Here is a 17127-nt window from a genome sequence, read left to right as displayed (position 1 = left end):
AAAACCTTTGCGTTCTTTAAAAAGTAAAAATATATTTCTAAAGTATTACTAATAACCAACCACAAAAAGGAACAACAACAACAAAAAGAGACAAATACATTAATATCATCAACAAAAATATAGTAAAAATAATAACAACAACATAAGAACCGGAAAATAGATGATCCCGAAAGAACAACAACAACAACAACAACTCCCCGAAAGAACCACACACAAATTAGGACCCCGTTATAGCATAAAGATTTAATTTTGGGTAGAGCTAATCTATCAATTTATTTATTAATATTTGCACTTAAACTTAAACTTGATCATTCAAATATAATTTTATTATTTAATTTTAATTTTTGGCTTTACAAAAAATGTTCCGTATCAATTTAATTGTGTTTGAATTTTTTGTAAAGCCAAAAATTAAAATAGTTCAATCTCAAATTATCACTGGTTCTTGGAATAAGAGTTCTGAGACTTCATGGCTTCGAGGGAGGTTTAGTAATTCTTTGTCAATCTATTTATTCCACAAAATATCTTTCTTAATCAATGAGGATTCTTGTCGGCTAAAAAATGTAAGGTTTGGCTTGATGCCATATTTGTGTTTCGAGGAGCTTGATGGGATTTAATATTCTCAACAAATATACAATATTTGGTTGCTATTAATAATTTTCTCGTAAATACTACATGCATAATTATGTGGGAATTTATATATTATATGTAATATAAAATGTGAAATAAGAATAAAAGTAGTACGCTAAAATGTCAAAACTAACTCGCATAATAATAGTAAGCAAAACTTTTTCGTTCTTTAAAAAGTAAAAATATATTTCTAAAGTATTACTAATAACCAACCACAACAAGGAACAACAACATAACAGTAACAAGTAACAGTAAAAACCAGTAACAAGTAAAATAGATGAAAAATAATACTATAACAAAGTAAAAGGGCCCAACCGGGTTCGAACCGGTGACCTCTTGATCTGCAGTCAAATGCTCTACCACTGAGCTATGGACCCTTGACGTTAGTAAACCCTCTATTTTTATATTCGTTTTCATCACTTTCAACCCATCACTTCTTCCCGCCTCCGTTTCTTCTGTCACGCTCTCTCTCCCTATCGCTCTCCTCTCTGTCAGTAGAGAAGCAGAGTGGGCCGCAATGGTGTCACCGCACGGCATCAAACTCGCTGTTTATCTCATCTCTTCTTACTTCGGCGATCTTAATGCTGTAAAAACCTAAGACCTATGTCTAAAGATTTCTATGTTTTAATTTTTCTTCCCTTTTAGGGTTACTCTATCCTCTTATGCACAAACTTTGTAGATGCTTTTCAATTTAACTAAAATCAATTTGTTGATTTCTAATTCATCTTCTGATAATTTTTGCAGAAAGTTTGCGAGTGTCTGTTGCAACGAGGAACTCAATCATTAGCACAAATTGTACGTTTCACAGAGCTTAGCAGAGAGAATGTTAGGAACTGTTTACTTGTTCTTATTCATCACAATTGTGTTCAAGCCTTTGCAGTTCAACAAGAAGGTACTGTCACTAATGCCAATAGTACTACTTTCTCATATTACAAATTAGTAGCCTTTTCAATTAATTTATATACACCATCATGTAAGGATTTTTTACACGGTCAGGCCACTTTTATCTGTAGATATCCTTTGGTGACCTGATAGTTTAAAAAAATTCTTTATACTCACAATGTATATAACTGAAAACTCTTTAAAATTTGAGGATAGATAATGAGAAGTTACTTGATATCTGATATATTGATTGCCATTTAGGTGCATTTGGGGAGGCACCAAAAGTTATTACAAACTACATGGCATTATTTGACAACATAATCCATAAATTGAGGTTCCCTAAGTTTTTAGAGATTGTGTCTGAGGTACTCGGAGAAAAAGTAGGAAAAGAGGGCGGAAAAGAAATCGGAAAAGAAGTGAGTTTCATGGTTATCGTTTGGTTTTAATTTCTGTTGCCGTACTTCGAGCTGATTATATTTTATGTTTATGGTATTGAATGTGTTTGTTTGTTTGTTTTCTAGTGTGAAGAGATTTTTGAAGGTTTGCTTCAACATGGTAGGCTTTCACTCAACCAAATTATAGATAGATTCAAGCAGACATCAAATCAAGGTGAAAGAATTATCCTTTCTGTAGTTTTCTAGTGTGTCTTGTAAACTCTGATTATAGACATCTATGTTCTTCGTACGTAAAGCAACTTTTGAGCTTTATGATCACCGGAAGCTATTGCATAATTCAAACAGCAGGCACTCCTGTTCTATTTCATAACCACAATTTGCATTTTTATTTGTTTCTTGATTATGATTACTTGAACCTGAAGCAACAAAAGTTGGGTTGTCAATCTTCTAAAAGCTGAAGCTGCATATCCTAAACATCTTTCTTACTTTAAGAGGTCCTCGTCACTATCCAGGAGATTCTAGCGCTGAAGCTGCACGAGATAACTTCAACAAGCTAGTTAACGCTCGATTCGTGGAACGCTGTCCTGCCCCTGAACCATTTCTTGGTCCACCAGCTGAAGACGAAACTGCTGCAAAGAAACAAGGTGCTAAATCTGCCAAGGTACTCTGGTGTCAAAGTTTATTATGATGATGACAACTTCTTTTCAATACTGTTTTCCATGAAAGACCTGATGACTCCATGTGATGTTGGTTTTCCGCTGCATTTTTAATTTAACTCTAGAAATTTGTGCAATCGTTGCTTTTCTTCTTAAGATTAAGAACTTCTTAATTCAGCATGTGCTTTGGCACTGTTAATCATAGATTGCAAGTAAATGTCATGGTGATTTTTGCGAGCAATAGCATACTTCTCTGTTCTTCTATTAACCAGCAAATCTTCTTACGAGAGGTCGAACCGTCTGAGTTTAAAACTAGATATTCCCATATCACTCTCATGTACAAGTTTACAACAAGTCATTGAAGCTTTTGCTATGATGGACAATAAAACATAACAAATTGAGGAGTTCCTTGTCTAATTGGCTAAGAAGTTTGGTTCAATTCTTGACTGTTTTACTTAAACTCATAAGTGTCTTAGGGCAAAGGCTATGTCAGTACCATATATGTTTTTCCATAAATTATTTATTTACAAGACATAATTTTCTTCCCAATAAGAGCCTATCTACAATTGGAAAAGGTCAGTCATAATTGGAGTATTTTTAAGCAGCTTTCGAAAAAAAAGATTAAATTTAAGCTTCATCAATATTTTATAGTGTACTTTCATTTATCATTTGAAACTGAGGAATGCATGTTGAAGTCACAGAAAATGACAATAAACAAGAAAAAGAGATAGGAGACAAGATTCACAGTCAGTGCTGTCAAAGACGCTCTTAAAGCGTGCTTATGCCCTGAAGTGAGGCACAAAACATGTTGAGCACTTCGCCCTTACTTAGCGGGCGCTTCAATGTCGTCATCAAGGCACTAAGACATACTTTTCCTTGCTAATGAGTGTAATCTTAAGGAAGCGACACTAGAAAATTGATATTTCACTTTATTGCAATTTTTTTCAATTTCCTTGTCCATATGTTTGTTATTCATACTTATAGTTATTAGTCTTAGACTACACATAAGTATTTGTATTTTTCTTGCACCTTTCCCCATTAAAGCCCACATTTCATTTGCAATTTTCACTTAAAGCCCCAACGGACCTTAGAACTTTTTTGTACTTTTCACCTTTGATAGCACTGTTCACAGTGTAAAACAAATGCTCCAGTTGTTTCAATTATATGGCACTCTTTCGATTTTGGATCATTCCAAAATGTTTGACACAATTCTATTTCTATCCAACTTTAACAACTTCCAAAAATTCAAATCCATAAAGTCAAAGTTTTAGACTTTGGTGTGCTATTTTCACTGTCAAACTAAATTTTCAACTAGTACTTTAATATTTTGTCCATTGCCACTAATAATACATAAGTAAAAAATAATATTTTAAATGCCATCCTCAGTCAAACAACAACAACAACAACATACCCAGTATTCCCACACTGTGGGGTCTGGGGAGGGTAGTGTGTACACAGACCTTACCCCTACCTTGTGAGGATAAAGAGGTTGTTTCCAATAGACCCTCGGCTCAGGAAAGTATAAGCACCACATTAATGGAAATATAGACAAGAAGGGACAGTACCAAAAAGCCATATAAAAGCAGAATAAAAACAACAAGATAGTAAGGTGATCAACAATGAAAGAAAACAACGATTAGTTATAAGAACCTACTACTAACAAAAAGTGAGACTGTGTGCCAATACTACTGTTATGAACACTCTAGACTACCTGCTCTACTACCCTAATCCTCGACCTCCATACCTTCTATCAAGGGTCATGTCCTCGGTCAGCTGAGGTTGCGCCATGTCTTGCGTAATTACCTCTCTCCACCTCTTCTTTGGCCTACCTCTACCTCTTCGTAGGCCCTCCAATGTCAACCTCTCACACCTCCTCACCGGGACGTCTGTGCTCCTCCTTCTCACATGATCAAACCACCTAAGTCGCGTTTCCTACATCTTGTCCTCAATAGGGGCCACACCCACCTTATCGCGAATAACTTCATTTCTGATCCTATCTAACCTGGTGTGCCTGCAAATCCATCTCAACATCCTCATCTTTGCTACTTTCATCTTCTGGACATGAGCGATCTTGACTGGCCAACACTCAGCCCCATACAACATCGTTGGTCTTACCACCACTCTGTAGAAATTACCCTTAAGTTTCGGTGGCACCTTCTTGTCACACAAAACACCGGAAGCGAGTCTCCATTCCATCCATCCCGCTCCAATACGATGTGTGACATCTTCATCAATCTCCCCATCCCCCTGAATAACAGACCCAAGGTACTTAAAACTACCTCTCTTAGGGATGACCTGCGAGTCCAGCCTCACCTTCCCTTCCCCTCCTCGAGTCTCGCCACTGAACTTACTCTCCAAGTATTCTGTCTTGGTCCTGCTCAGCTTGAAACCTTTAGATTCCAGAGTCTGCCTCGATACCTCTAATTGCGCGTTCACACCGCCTCGCATCTCGTCAATCAATACAATATCATCTGCAAATAGCATGCACCACGGCACCTCCCATTGGATGTGGCGCGTCAGTACGTCCATTGTCAGAGGAAAAAAGGGCTGATTACCGACCCCTGATGCAACCCCATCATAAGCGGAAAATCGTCAACATTTAAAGTGCTTTCCAACAGACTCAAGAAGGTTCTTGACATGCCCGTTTCGTCCTCTCAGAATGCGTTTGTGGAAGGTAGGCAGATCCTGGATGCAGCTTTAGTGGCAAATGAACTTGTAGACTCCAGAAGGAAAAATAGAGATCTCGGCTTACTATGCAAGTTGGACCTTGAGAAGGCTTTCGACCATGTCAATTGAGAGTTCCTGGATTTCATTATGCTGCGGATGGGGTTTGGGGCAAGATGGAGAGGATGGATCAAGTTCTGCATTTCCTCATTTAGATTTTCTGTCCTGGTTAATGGTAGCCCGTGTGGTTTCTTTGACAACTCCAGGGGTCTCAGGCAAAGAGACCCCCTATCCCCCATGCTATTCATTCTAGTGATGGATGCTCTGAGTAAAATGATGGATCGTGCGGCGGGCAGAGGCTTCTTGAGAGGATTCTCAGCTCCGATCGGGGTGCCCAGTGCCCGAAGAGTCTCTCATTTGTTTTTTGCGGATGACACCCTGGTTTTCTGTGATGCCGATATGGATCAGTTGACCTATCTGAAACAGGTCCTGCAGTGGTTTCAGATAGTATCAGGTCTCAAAATCAACCTCGGCAAGTGTGAAATTTTCCCTATGGGTTAGGTTGCTAACATTGATGCTTTGTCTTATGTTCTTAGATGTAAGGTGGGCTCCCTTCCCACTACTTACCTGGATCTCCCATTAGGCGCTTCGCATAAGGATACTACGGTTTGGAATCCAGTGATCGAAAGGGTTGAAAAAAGATTAGCAGGTTGGCAGAAACGGTAGGGGGGTGCATACGATTTATCGATTCGATTTTGACCCTTATCGATAATTACTTATCGATTATCGATTTATACATATGCCTATCGTTATCGTTTCAATAAGGTTTTGATTTTTTCGATTTCGATTTATCGATTTTTGGGGCTTATCGATTACACCAATAAGAAAATTTGTGGGATTCCACGGAAAGTATATCGCTATAAACATGCCTAACTAATATGGACAAAAAGAAGCTAAAATAAGACGAACATCGTTTATAACATAAAAATTGTGTCAACAAGCACATGCAACGAAACTAAAGTAAGAGATCAAATGTATGCCACCAATACTCCAGCAGTATAAAAAAAAGTTGGTCTTTTTTGTATTGTTATCTCTCCGTAGGCCTATGTATAAGAAAAGTTTGTGGTGTAAGGGAAAGAAAATTAAAAGAAGTTGAGGAAGCCATGAGAGTTGTACATGAAAAGTCCGTGAAAGAAGATCAAAAGGAGAATGAGAAAATAGAACGACGGAGAAGAGAGAACTTATAGTCAGAGATGAAGAAGGTGATGGAGGAAGGCATATGTAGAGTTGTATCAGTTTGAGACGGTCGATTTGGAAGAAAATAGATTGGTTCTTTTTTGGCTATCGATTGGAACCTTAAAAGCTTGACTAACTCGGTACAATTCTAACAAAAACCGATAACGAAAAAAAGTTGGTCTTATCGGTTTATTGATAAACCGATAACTGAAGAGGACAAAATCGAAATCGATAACTCGATAAGGAAAATTTCGAAATCGAAATCGATAAATCGATAAACCGATAACAAATAATCGATTCGATTTATCGATAAACCGATTCGAATGCACACCCCTAAGAAACGATACTTGTCAAAAGGCGGAAAGGAAGTGCTTATCAAAAGCACTTTATCGAGTATGTCCTCCTATTACCTGTCCCTGTTGCAAGCTCCTGTGAGCATCACAGAAAAACTGGAGCGGCTTCAAAGGAATTTTCTTTGGGATGCGGCGGATGGAACTAGAAAGTATCATCTAGTGAATTGGCAGACAGTCACTTCCCCAAAGAAATGGGGTGGACTTGGAGTAAAAGATCTTAGGGTATTCAACAGAGCTTTGTTGGGGAAATGGCTGTGGAGATTCGGGGTAGAAGAGCATGCTCTATGGAGGGAGGTCATCGTAGAAAAGTTCGATTCCACGGGAGGGGGTTGGAGGACCAAGACAATCACAACACCTTTTGGGTGTGGCATGTGGAGGAGTATCATGAAGAATTGGGAATCCTTCAGTGGTAACGTCACTTACAGGGTGGGAGATGGAAGGAGAATAAACTTTTGGAATCATAGGTGGTGTGGAGAGGATACTCTGAGGGTCTCCTTCTCCCACGTCTTCAGAGTTTCAAACCAGAAAGAATTGATGGTCCAACAAATTCGTAAGGGGCATGAAGGGGGGATAGTATGAGACCTCTCATTTAGAAGGAACATGCAAGATTGGAAGATTGCAGAGCTCCAAGATTTATTGACACTGCTATATGGGCAAGACAGGCCCCAGCCATCTTGTGATTCTTGGAGATGGGGTTTGCATGGCGATGATTTGTTCATCGTAAAGTCCTTTTACCAGAGTATGTTGGTGAGAAATGAGGCCTCTTTTCCATACTCCTCGATCTGGATTCTTAAGGCGCCCACGAAGGTGTGCTTTTTTGCATGGCTAGCGGCGAGGGGAGTAATTTTGACTGCTGAGAATCTGCGAAAGAGAGAAATTACACTTGTTAGTTGGTGCTACATGTGTAAAAGCTCAGGGAAGAAGTTGATCATCTTTTGTTGCATTGCCCTGTGTCCTCGGCTTTGTGGAGGGTGATCCTGAACCTTTTTGGTTTTCAATGGGTGATGCCAATCACCGTAAAGGAAATGTTATATAGTTGGGCAGGTTTCCGTAGAAGAAGAAAGCAAAAGGCGTGGAAGTTTGCCCCGTTGGTTCTCATGTGGATAGTTGTTTGGGGGGAGAGAAATAGGAGAGCTTTTGAGGGGATTGAGTCTCCTTTTTCACATCTTAAGAATAGTCTTTTATCTTTGATCGCTTTTTGGTGCACTCATATAGCCCCTACTTGTATAGAAGATTGGGCGTCTTTTGTAGAGAATCATGTTCTGATGTAAATTCTCTACTTTTTGGTATACTTCCTGTATACGGGAGTTCTCTCCCTTTTGATTAATACAATTTACCTTATAAAAAAAAAGCGGAAAATCATCTGAGTCCCCACCCACCGTCCTCACTCGGGTCTTTACTCCATCATACATGTCCTTAATCAACCTAATGTAGGCAACAGGAATACCTCTAGCCTCCAAACATCTCCACAAAACCTCTCTTGGAACTTTATCGTACGCCTTTTCTAAGTCGATGAACATCATATGCAAGTCCTTCTTTCTCTCCCTAAACTACTCCATCAATCTCCTAACATGGTGGATGGCTTCTGTAGTCGAACGCCACGGCATAAACCCAAACTGGTTCTAGAAAATAGACACCCTCTTCCTCACCCTTAGCTCTACCACTCTCTCCTAGACTTTCATAGTATGGCTAAGCAGCTTGATACCTCGATAGTTATTGCAATTTTGGATATTACCCTTGTTCTTGTATAGAGGAACCATCGTGCTCCACCTCCACTCTTCGGGCATCTTCTTCGTTCTAAAAATGACATTAAATCCTCAGTCAAACACTGTCCTACAAATAGTAATGCAGGGAGTACTAGCATAGGGATTCAAGAAAGGAATGTAGGTTATATCTATAGAATTTTTGGGCAATCATGAAGCGTTCTTTCAAATCAACAAAGAGATGCTGCTTCCTTTTTTAATAAGAAGAATGCTGCTACCAGTATTAGCATCCTTGTAAGTTGGATAACAAAATATAGTGCAGAAAAAGTTATCTAAGTTGGTATTTTACCGTTCATGTTCTTGATTTTGTATTTACTGATGAAAACAGATTGTAAAACAAACCATTGAACAACGAGCCTTGGCAGCAGCAGCTCCAATGGAATCCATGAGATTCTTAGTTGAAACAGTCACCTGGAACGAGGCTTCTGTGGAAACAACGGACAAAAAGAATACGGTTGTGACTCTTGGCACAAAGGTTGGTATAACATTTTCATTATAGATATCTATTTTGCTAGTCGGCTGATCTATTATTTTGTGATTTTAGCGGAAGCAAGATAATTTAGAGTCAAACACAGAACTGCTGGCTACAGATGAAAATAAAGTACTCTGGCGTGCCAATTTTGAAGAGTTTATTCGCCGCTTAAGGCACAAGGTTGGTCTGTCAACTTCTTGTGATGGAGTACCAATACATTCAAATTAGTGTCATTGTTAGGTTATTTCACAAAAACCGTTAAACCATCAAAGAAAACAGTAGAATTGAAATCTCCTTAGAATCCCAAACATGCCTTGCTAGAATCACAGCTATTATCAAACTGTATGGATTGTAGGCTTGCGTTGCAAATGTGAAAGTACGTGTCAACAATGATGCTGCCATTGTGCTTGCTGCGACCCTGGAGTTGAGTAGACATTCTGAGACTAAAGTGAGAATTGATAACTCAGGTGAGTGTGGATTTCATTTACCGGTCAATTAATTTGAAACATGTCTTTGACCTCTTGCTGATATTACTAACAGATAAATAGAAACTAAAGTTTGCATTTGTCAAAAAAAAAAGGAAGAAGAAGATTTGGATGATAATATGCTCAACTATGGGCGGGTGCATGGTGACAACTGATGCATATGTATATGTTTGAGATGAGGGATTGCCAGCATCATGACATAAAAAGACATGATATTTCACATCTACAATGTTCACCAACTTTTCTTCATAAAATAGAAACCCTGCCAACTTTAATCTTCGGCCTTGCTTTTGAGGCTTTAACATCTTGAGTTTTTATTGTGATGGTACATTCATGTTGAATCATTTACTCATATATGGATAACTTTCTAGACTGGAGCCTGAGCCTTATAGACCCTTTTCAGAGACATGCACAACAGTGGCATGCTTGCTTCTATACTTTTCTGTAGTTGAGTAATTTCTGTATGATAAGGTCTGTAATTGAGTAAAAGCCGTGGCCTGTACAGTTTACATTTGTGTACTTGCTTAAGATATTGTGCCAAAAATTTGCATTTGGTTTGTTTTTGTGAAAGGTAGCAATTTGTGTTGATGAATATCATATTCATGTTTTAGCTGTTTCATTGTAGTGTTATCTTTGGCTTTAAATTTCACGACTCTTTTATCCCACCTTCTAAATGTGTTGGTCATTATATTTTTTCACTGAAATCTGAAATCATTATTTGCAGTTCCTCAGTCCATAAATGCTATTTATGATGAGGTGATAAAGAGGGATGGTGGTCTTGGTATGGATTTGGAGCGTATCAGAGCTTCCCTTGTTGAATTAGGATGTGAAACCCCATTGATGGCAATAGATGAAACTTATAGTGTAGGTAAGCATATCTATCCATACTTGACTTTTCATTGTAATATAATCTTGAGCAAAGTCCAATACCTTGTGGATGCTGGTGTTTGATTTCCATTATAACGACTGATAGTTATGTGTCTACAGATTTGAAGAACATTATTGAACAGGCTCGCATTGAAGAGGTTGGTTACAAACTTATAGACCAAGGTTACTGTTTCAATTTGCTAAAATCTGGCTTATTTCATCTCAATATGCTATAACTTGCAGGTGGAATGCATTGTATTAAAAAGGTATGGAAGGGAGGCCTACAGGATGTTCAGATTACTGTCAAAAGCTGATCGTCTTCTTGAAACTGATAAGGTATCACAGACTTGCTGAATGTATGTTGATTTAAAGGCAACTTAATTTGAACTCATTACCCATGCTAGATTTCTACGAATCGTTCGCTACATAAGTAGCAATGGGGGCACTCAAGGATGTAGCGTAGAGGTCAATGAAGTGGGTGAAAACCATCAGAGACCAGGTTGAAATCTCAGTAGAGACAAAAAAACTCTATGTGATTTTTCCCCATCTGCCTAAGCTTTGGTTGACGGAGTCACCTGGTACGTCACTAGTAAGAGGTAGCAGTTACGCGGTGAAACATTCAAGGTGCCCACAAGCGGGTCCAGACACCTCCTTTATGAGAGAAATAAATAAATAAATAAATGGCAATGAGGCTGCTCTGTACTTGCCAGATCTTGTTTATCATGGGTTGTCTTCCCTGTTTCTTTTTAGTCCTTAAAACATCTATTATCAAGTCCAGCTAATGTTGTTGAGGGACGAAAAGTACTTCAGTGAAATCATTAGGCATAGATAGCTATATTTTTTCGTTGAAACTGGTTTATTTGTTTGCTATCAACTTTAATTGATGACTATCATTTCAGTTTTCTCCTATTTTTTTTATTCAAAAGCTTTATTTTATTATCAAAATGCCAAGTTCACTTCACCCAGAAATATGCATTGCTTAGTGCAGGAACTGGGAGTTTATATCTCTTTGGTTCTCTAAATTGTAATTTACTCTAGCAAATGTAAGTTTTAATGTAGGCCTTCAAAACATTTAGTCCCCAAATGTAGCAACACATTTCACAAAACTGAAGCTAACAATAAAAATCATTAGAAGTATGAAGGGAATAAGTAAAAATTGAACAGATTAGAAGATTTGAGTGTTTCTTTTTTCTTTTCTTTTTTTTTTAAATAAGGAAGAGTGTAGTAGGATAGCACTCTCCCCATTTTTTTATTTCTTTAAATGTCCCTGCCAACTCATTAAGTATATGGCATTTTTGTCTTTTTTGAATTACCCCAGTTCATTCCCTCTCCCCTGCATCATCTGGAGTCCATTTCAGTTCACCCTCTCCTTGAACAACAGTCACCACTGTTGCCCCATCACCACCCGACAGCCCTCTCCACCACGAATAAACCACCACAAGGCATTCCTTATCTCATCACCTTAAGAGAGCTCACAGCTACCTCCATACGCAAACACTATTTTTCTGCCCAAACAACACCTCCAAGCAGCCAGTACCAATCACAGAGGACTCCAACAAAAACCACCAGCCACCCTCAAGCCTTCATACACAAATTCAATAGCTCTTGTTAAGACTGGACTACCAATTGTTTCCAACGAACTGCAACTTTTCTGTCAAACGGGAGGATTTCCAATTTCTAATTGTGAGTAAAACCGAATTTTGCATCAACTGTTAGAAAATATGTTTCAATGGCAAAAGTTACTGATTTCTTTTTTTTTTTTTTGTTTTTGCGAAACATTATTGTGTGGCTTCATCAGTTCTGGGGAGCTTTTAGTTCAGCCAAAAGTGGGGCAGCTCGGAAAAGCTATTTGGATTCTCAGATCCTAGCGCTGCCATTTCCGTGTTTGTCCTGTTGCCCATCCTTGTTTCCTTTGGCTGCTGGAGTTCAACCATCTGCCAAAGTTCAATTTGTTTTCTCCCACATACTTGAAGATGGATGGCTGTAGAGGGGAGGAGGCTGCAGATACCTAGGGTCAAAAACAAATGTATCAAGAACTTGTATTTTTGGTGTCATAGTAATACCTTAGATAAGATGGATCAGTGTTCGGAATTTTTACACTTGTTAGGTGAAAACATGTAGTATGTTGGAGTGAGAGCTGCAGTTATGACCTGTAACTTTTTCTATACCATCTTGGTACCTTTTCAGTATATATCTTTACTTTAAAAAAAGGAGGAATGGCTGTAGCAAATTGCAACTCACAAAGCTGAAGAAAGTTGGGTTAAAGACAGAAAAACCCTTATATTTAATGTACTAACAGGGGTATTTTGGAGAATCGTGGGTACAATGCTAACCTACGATGGCCATGTAGTAGGTTGGCAAAACCTTATATATATATATTTGAAATCTAGATATATAGAGAGATAAGGGGTTTGGATCTGATATTTCTGGAAATAACTGTGTTCCATTGAAATTATTGCTGACATGTAGAGGCTCCTGAGAAAGTATGCATCATATAAGAACAATGTTGAAGTGCTTTCTTGTTTGAGTTTTTACAGAATATTTGGGTGATTGAAGGTTTTCTTTTTGCACGCTACAATTTGTTGATAAATGAGATGAAAGCAATCTTACAATACTGTTTTCTTTTCAGATTTCAGATACCACATTTGTTGAAAAGAAAGATGCAGCCAAGATTCTATTTAAGCTGTGGAAAGATGACTACTTGGAGATGAAGGTAATATATTTCTGGGCTTCTGTTGTAATAGAAGAAGAAAATCTCCTGTTTGGAATGCTTCCTTAAAATTGAAGACCTTTGAGAGTAGAATAAAAAATATCTCGAAATTATTTTGTGGATTTTCTTGCTGTCTTATGCCAATGTCATGGAAGCAGCAAAAAGGCATATTTGGCTTGCTTCTGCATCTTAAGATAGCTAAAGCCAATATGAAGGGAGGGTAAGTGCTGTCTTTTTACATGCTATAAAGTATATCTTATGTCTTGCTAAATAGTAACATGCCTTACTCTGATCTATCCCATGGTGGGGATTGATTTGAGTATGTTTCCGATCTCAGGATGCATTCCAGGGGAGGTGCTCTTGCTAATCTATTCTCGTCTCACGTAATCCACGAGATAATTTGTTCTTTTTGAAAGTAAAATTTTGTATTTCGCTGATCAAAATGAGACATTTCTAGACACCTGGTGCATACCCTGAAATTCATAGAGCTAAAAAAAAGATCTTTATTTAAGCAGCAAAAATATCCTTTGGAAGTACTTATAGAAAGAGTATCCTTTGGAAGTTCCAGATACTGTGCACAACTTTGTTGATTCTGTGCTTCGCAGTAGAGATCCATACACAAAACTCTTTGTGTGTGTGTGTGTGTTTTTTTTTTTTGGGGGGGGGGGGGGGCTTAAATTAGACCGTGAACTCTCTAACCCAGCAAAATTACCCGATTATGCAAAGCGGGTGAATTGTTAAGCTTCTCAATAAGAAAATCTATCAGTTGTTTAAAATCTCAAGAATCTAGGGCGTGACGATCATTCTGATTCATCAGAAGTACAGGAGAATGGTTGCTTCTTCCTGCTGGCTTTCTTTCTATAAGCAGAAACATTGCTACTAACTAGACACATCCTTGCTTCAGCAGCAATTCCCTCACATCTTTTAAGGTCTCCATCCATAGTGAAGCAAGAAAAGGAAGGTGGATAATAGTGAACCTTCACACAGCGCCAATAAATCTCACAATCAACTAAGGTCAGAAGGTCAACAAAGGATACAATAAGTAGCTGCATGAGATAGCATAAATACCCACTTATGCAACGGGGAATTTCTCCTTGTTGCCCTCCTGTGCTACATTAGATAATCAGTTGTTAAGGAGCCTTCTGATCTAAAATCTTAACTCAAGCTTTAATATGCTTTTCGTTCTAAGATATAGAAAGTTGAAGGTGTTTCAAACCCCCTAATGGGCTTGCACTTGCAGGACATAATATGTCAAGAGGGACAAAATACAAATCAAAATGACAAGCTCGAAATTGTTTTATTTTCCAACTGCGACTTATATTGAAGAAAGCTGGTTATTCTTCTTTTCTTTGTAAGACATGCAAGCACATGCATACACACACACACACACACACACACACACATATATATATATATATAGAGAGAGAGAGAGAGATTGCATTGAACAAAGCTTCTAACACATACTAATGATATTCCCCCATTCACTCCAGAAAGTTATTGCACGTGGAGCAAGGCAATCAGAATTCATACTGTGGAAAATTAATAAGCAATCTCTTTGGGAACATGTTCTAGATGAAATGTACCATGCTGCCCTTAATTTGAGATTGAGAATAACACATGAGCAAGAACAGGAAAAAGAGGTTTGTTTACAGAGCTCACCTATCAATGTTCTTCTTCTGTCTATTGCACGTTATTTTGTTATTTTTCGTTTATCTTCTATTTTAATGAACTCTGCAAGTGTAGGTTGACAGATAATGTCTATATTAATGAACCAAATAATTAGTTATTTTATGATTGTCGAACAGTATGCATTTTTTACCGAGGACATGACCCTTGGTAGGAAGGTGTGGAGGTCGAGGATTAGGGTAGAAGGTTAGGTAGCCGAGTGTTTGCCTTGTTCATACCAGTAGTTTTAGTGCACTACTTAGTGTTAGTATTATATTGTCTTATTCTTATATTTCTGTTATTACTTGTTGTTTCTTTCGCTTCAGTTTTCTGATTGGTTTGTTGGTGTTGCTGCTTGTTGTTACACCTTCCTTTTTATCCTTCCTGAGCCTTTTTACCCTTTTTATCTTTTTTCTTTCCCGAGTCGAGGGTCTATCGGAAACAACTTTTCTACCTTCTCAAGGTAGGGGTAAGGTATGCGTACATACTACCCTCCCTAGACCCCAGGATTACGCTGGGTTTGTTGTTGAACAATATGCATTTGGGACCATCCTTCATTTTAGGTTCTGTATCTTCTAATGAAAGATGATTGACTGACAACGAAGTTCTTCTTTTGATTGTGTAAGACATACATATCAATTGGCTAAGAATTAGTGTGTCTAGAGACTGACACAAACCAAAAAGGAGTTCAAAGGGAACAAAACAGTCTTTCTAATTCCACTTTGAGGCATGAACCGTTTACGTTGAATGCAACTTGAATGTGAATTAGTTGTCTATTCTGCGACTTTAAACATAGTTGTGGTTCTTCCACTTTTTTCGGTTGCCGGGCAGATTAAGTTTTCAAACACAATATCAAGAATGATATACTGGAAAAGAACTTGTCATTTCCTGTTTCCGTCAATCATGATGGAAGATTAACAAATAAAGGAATAAGAAAGGAAATAATAAGCGATCCATTTGATTCGTGTTTGAAATCTGGTAGATGGGGCAAATTATTGCAGACATGGGAAATCATTAGGCTAAAGTAATAATTCAAATATAGTGGGGTAGTCTGATATTGAAATGATAGCATTCGGTCATGTAAACATGCATGTCAAGAAAGAATACAAGTATCTAGGGAAATTCTAAGCTACATATGTTATTTGGAGAGGCTGTAGAAAGTTGACGTAACGGGGTGAGGATTGGACCATTTTACTTTTTGCTTTCCCTCGAGCGGAAGGACTGATCTATTGCGCCGCATGTGGAAGACTGGGCCTTAAATACAAATTGTCTGTTGCTTTGATTTCACAGAATGTGAGAATGTCATATGGTTTCAACTTCAGAGTTACAGTTGGGTTTTCCTACCCCTGAGGGGTAGAGTTGAGTGAATTAGGTTTAGGCCAACCTCAGCTTCACATTGCCTTGGTCTCATGTTGAGGTCAAGTTGCAAAACTTTTTTCTTTTTTGTTTGTTCCTATGTCTTGCCATTAACTTCATTATTGTCACGACCACCACTTCGGTTGCTACATCTATGGTTTGGACCATAGTTAGGAAAGGTTCTTGAAGGAATTGTGCAAGTTCTTTTCCCTTTTATTTTTCTTGTCTGAAGTAGAAATCCACGAAAAAATTAATGCTAAAAGGAATGTCGGCTAAAATCACCGTTCTTGCATGAACTGGAAATCTCCTTCATATATGAAAAAGCTCTCTTGCATTTACCTTCCCCTTCATTGACTATTATTGGATTCACATGCTCTAATATCTTAACTGTTGTCATGTGTGCCAGATTCTTCAGATGCCCAGAGAGAAGCTGGTAAAGGAACTGCACAGTGAACTGCACAACAGATACAACCGCCTAAGAAAAGTCCGGATTACTTTGGAATCCTCCCTAATGAATCTTGACGATGCTCTCATGCTCTTCCATGACTTTTAAATCGAGTATTTATATCTTATATCTCACCTTTCTTCCCTGACCTCCCCCTTTTTTTCCTTTTATTAGATTAGATTTTGTGCCTTTAGACAATCAAACAAAAAATTTATATATGGTGCCCTTAGGATCTTGCTGTTCTCATTGCATTTTTTATACAGTTCAGGATTGGATTTGACTGACACCAATAAGACATGTCATCATGAAGTATATTAATCCATGCAGGCTTTTTCCTTGTTCTTAGCTGATTTCTTGAACCATGAGGGGACTAATTAGGAAACCTGGTGCTGTCAGTTTCTGTTTGGCTTCAACTTTTTCTTTAATGAAAAATCAAAATTAATAAGGAGACAATGTCAGACTAACTACCAGCAATAAAAAGAATAACATGTTCATTTACCGCATTTTACTTCTAAAGGAATCAATTTCGAACATCTGCTTTGTATTGTCCA

General features: G+C 38.0%; 1 protein-coding gene and 1 non-coding gene across 3 annotated transcripts; one reads left to right on the top strand and one right to left on the bottom strand.

Moving 5' to 3' along the window:
* Window positions 1–932: 932 nt before the first annotated feature.
* Window positions 933–1004, bottom strand: TRNAC-GCA (transfer RNA cysteine (anticodon GCA)). The gene has a single exon. It is a non-coding gene; the product is annotated as a tRNA-Cys (tRNA).
* A 51-nt stretch (window positions 1005–1055) lies between these two features.
* LOC107813670 (uncharacterized) lies at window positions 1056–16921 on the top strand. 2 transcript variants are annotated; one of them, XM_075225266.1, is made up of 14 exons: window positions 1057–1213; window positions 1372–1519; window positions 1771–1925; window positions 2031–2118; window positions 2417–2565; window positions 8905–9051; window positions 9121–9228; window positions 9404–9515; window positions 10258–10401; window positions 10521–10558; window positions 10644–10736; window positions 13030–13113; window positions 14601–14750; window positions 16538–16921. In XM_075225266.1, the coding sequence occupies exons 1-14, from the start codon at window positions 1145–1147 to the stop codon at window positions 16682–16684; spliced, it is 1632 nt and encodes a 543-aa protein (XP_075081367.1). In that variant the 5' UTR covers window positions 1057–1144; the 3' UTR covers window positions 16685–16921. The 2 variants fall into 2 exon arrangements, with proteins under 2 accessions (XP_075081368.1, XP_075081367.1); XM_075225267.1 differs by lacking the exons at window positions 14601–14750; window positions 16538–16921 and adding an exon at window positions 14351–14514 and having other exon boundaries at window positions 1056–1213.
* Window positions 16922–17127: the final 206 nt, after the last annotated feature.

Source organism: Nicotiana tabacum, chromosome 11 (assembly GCF_000715075.1).
Source record: "Nicotiana tabacum cultivar K326 chromosome 11, ASM71507v2, whole genome shotgun sequence".
NCBI classification, from domain to species: Eukaryota; Viridiplantae; Streptophyta; class Magnoliopsida; order Solanales; family Solanaceae; genus Nicotiana; species Nicotiana tabacum.
The sequence above is the reverse complement of the archived record's forward strand: the minus strand, read 5'-3'. Positions and strand labels throughout refer to the sequence as shown.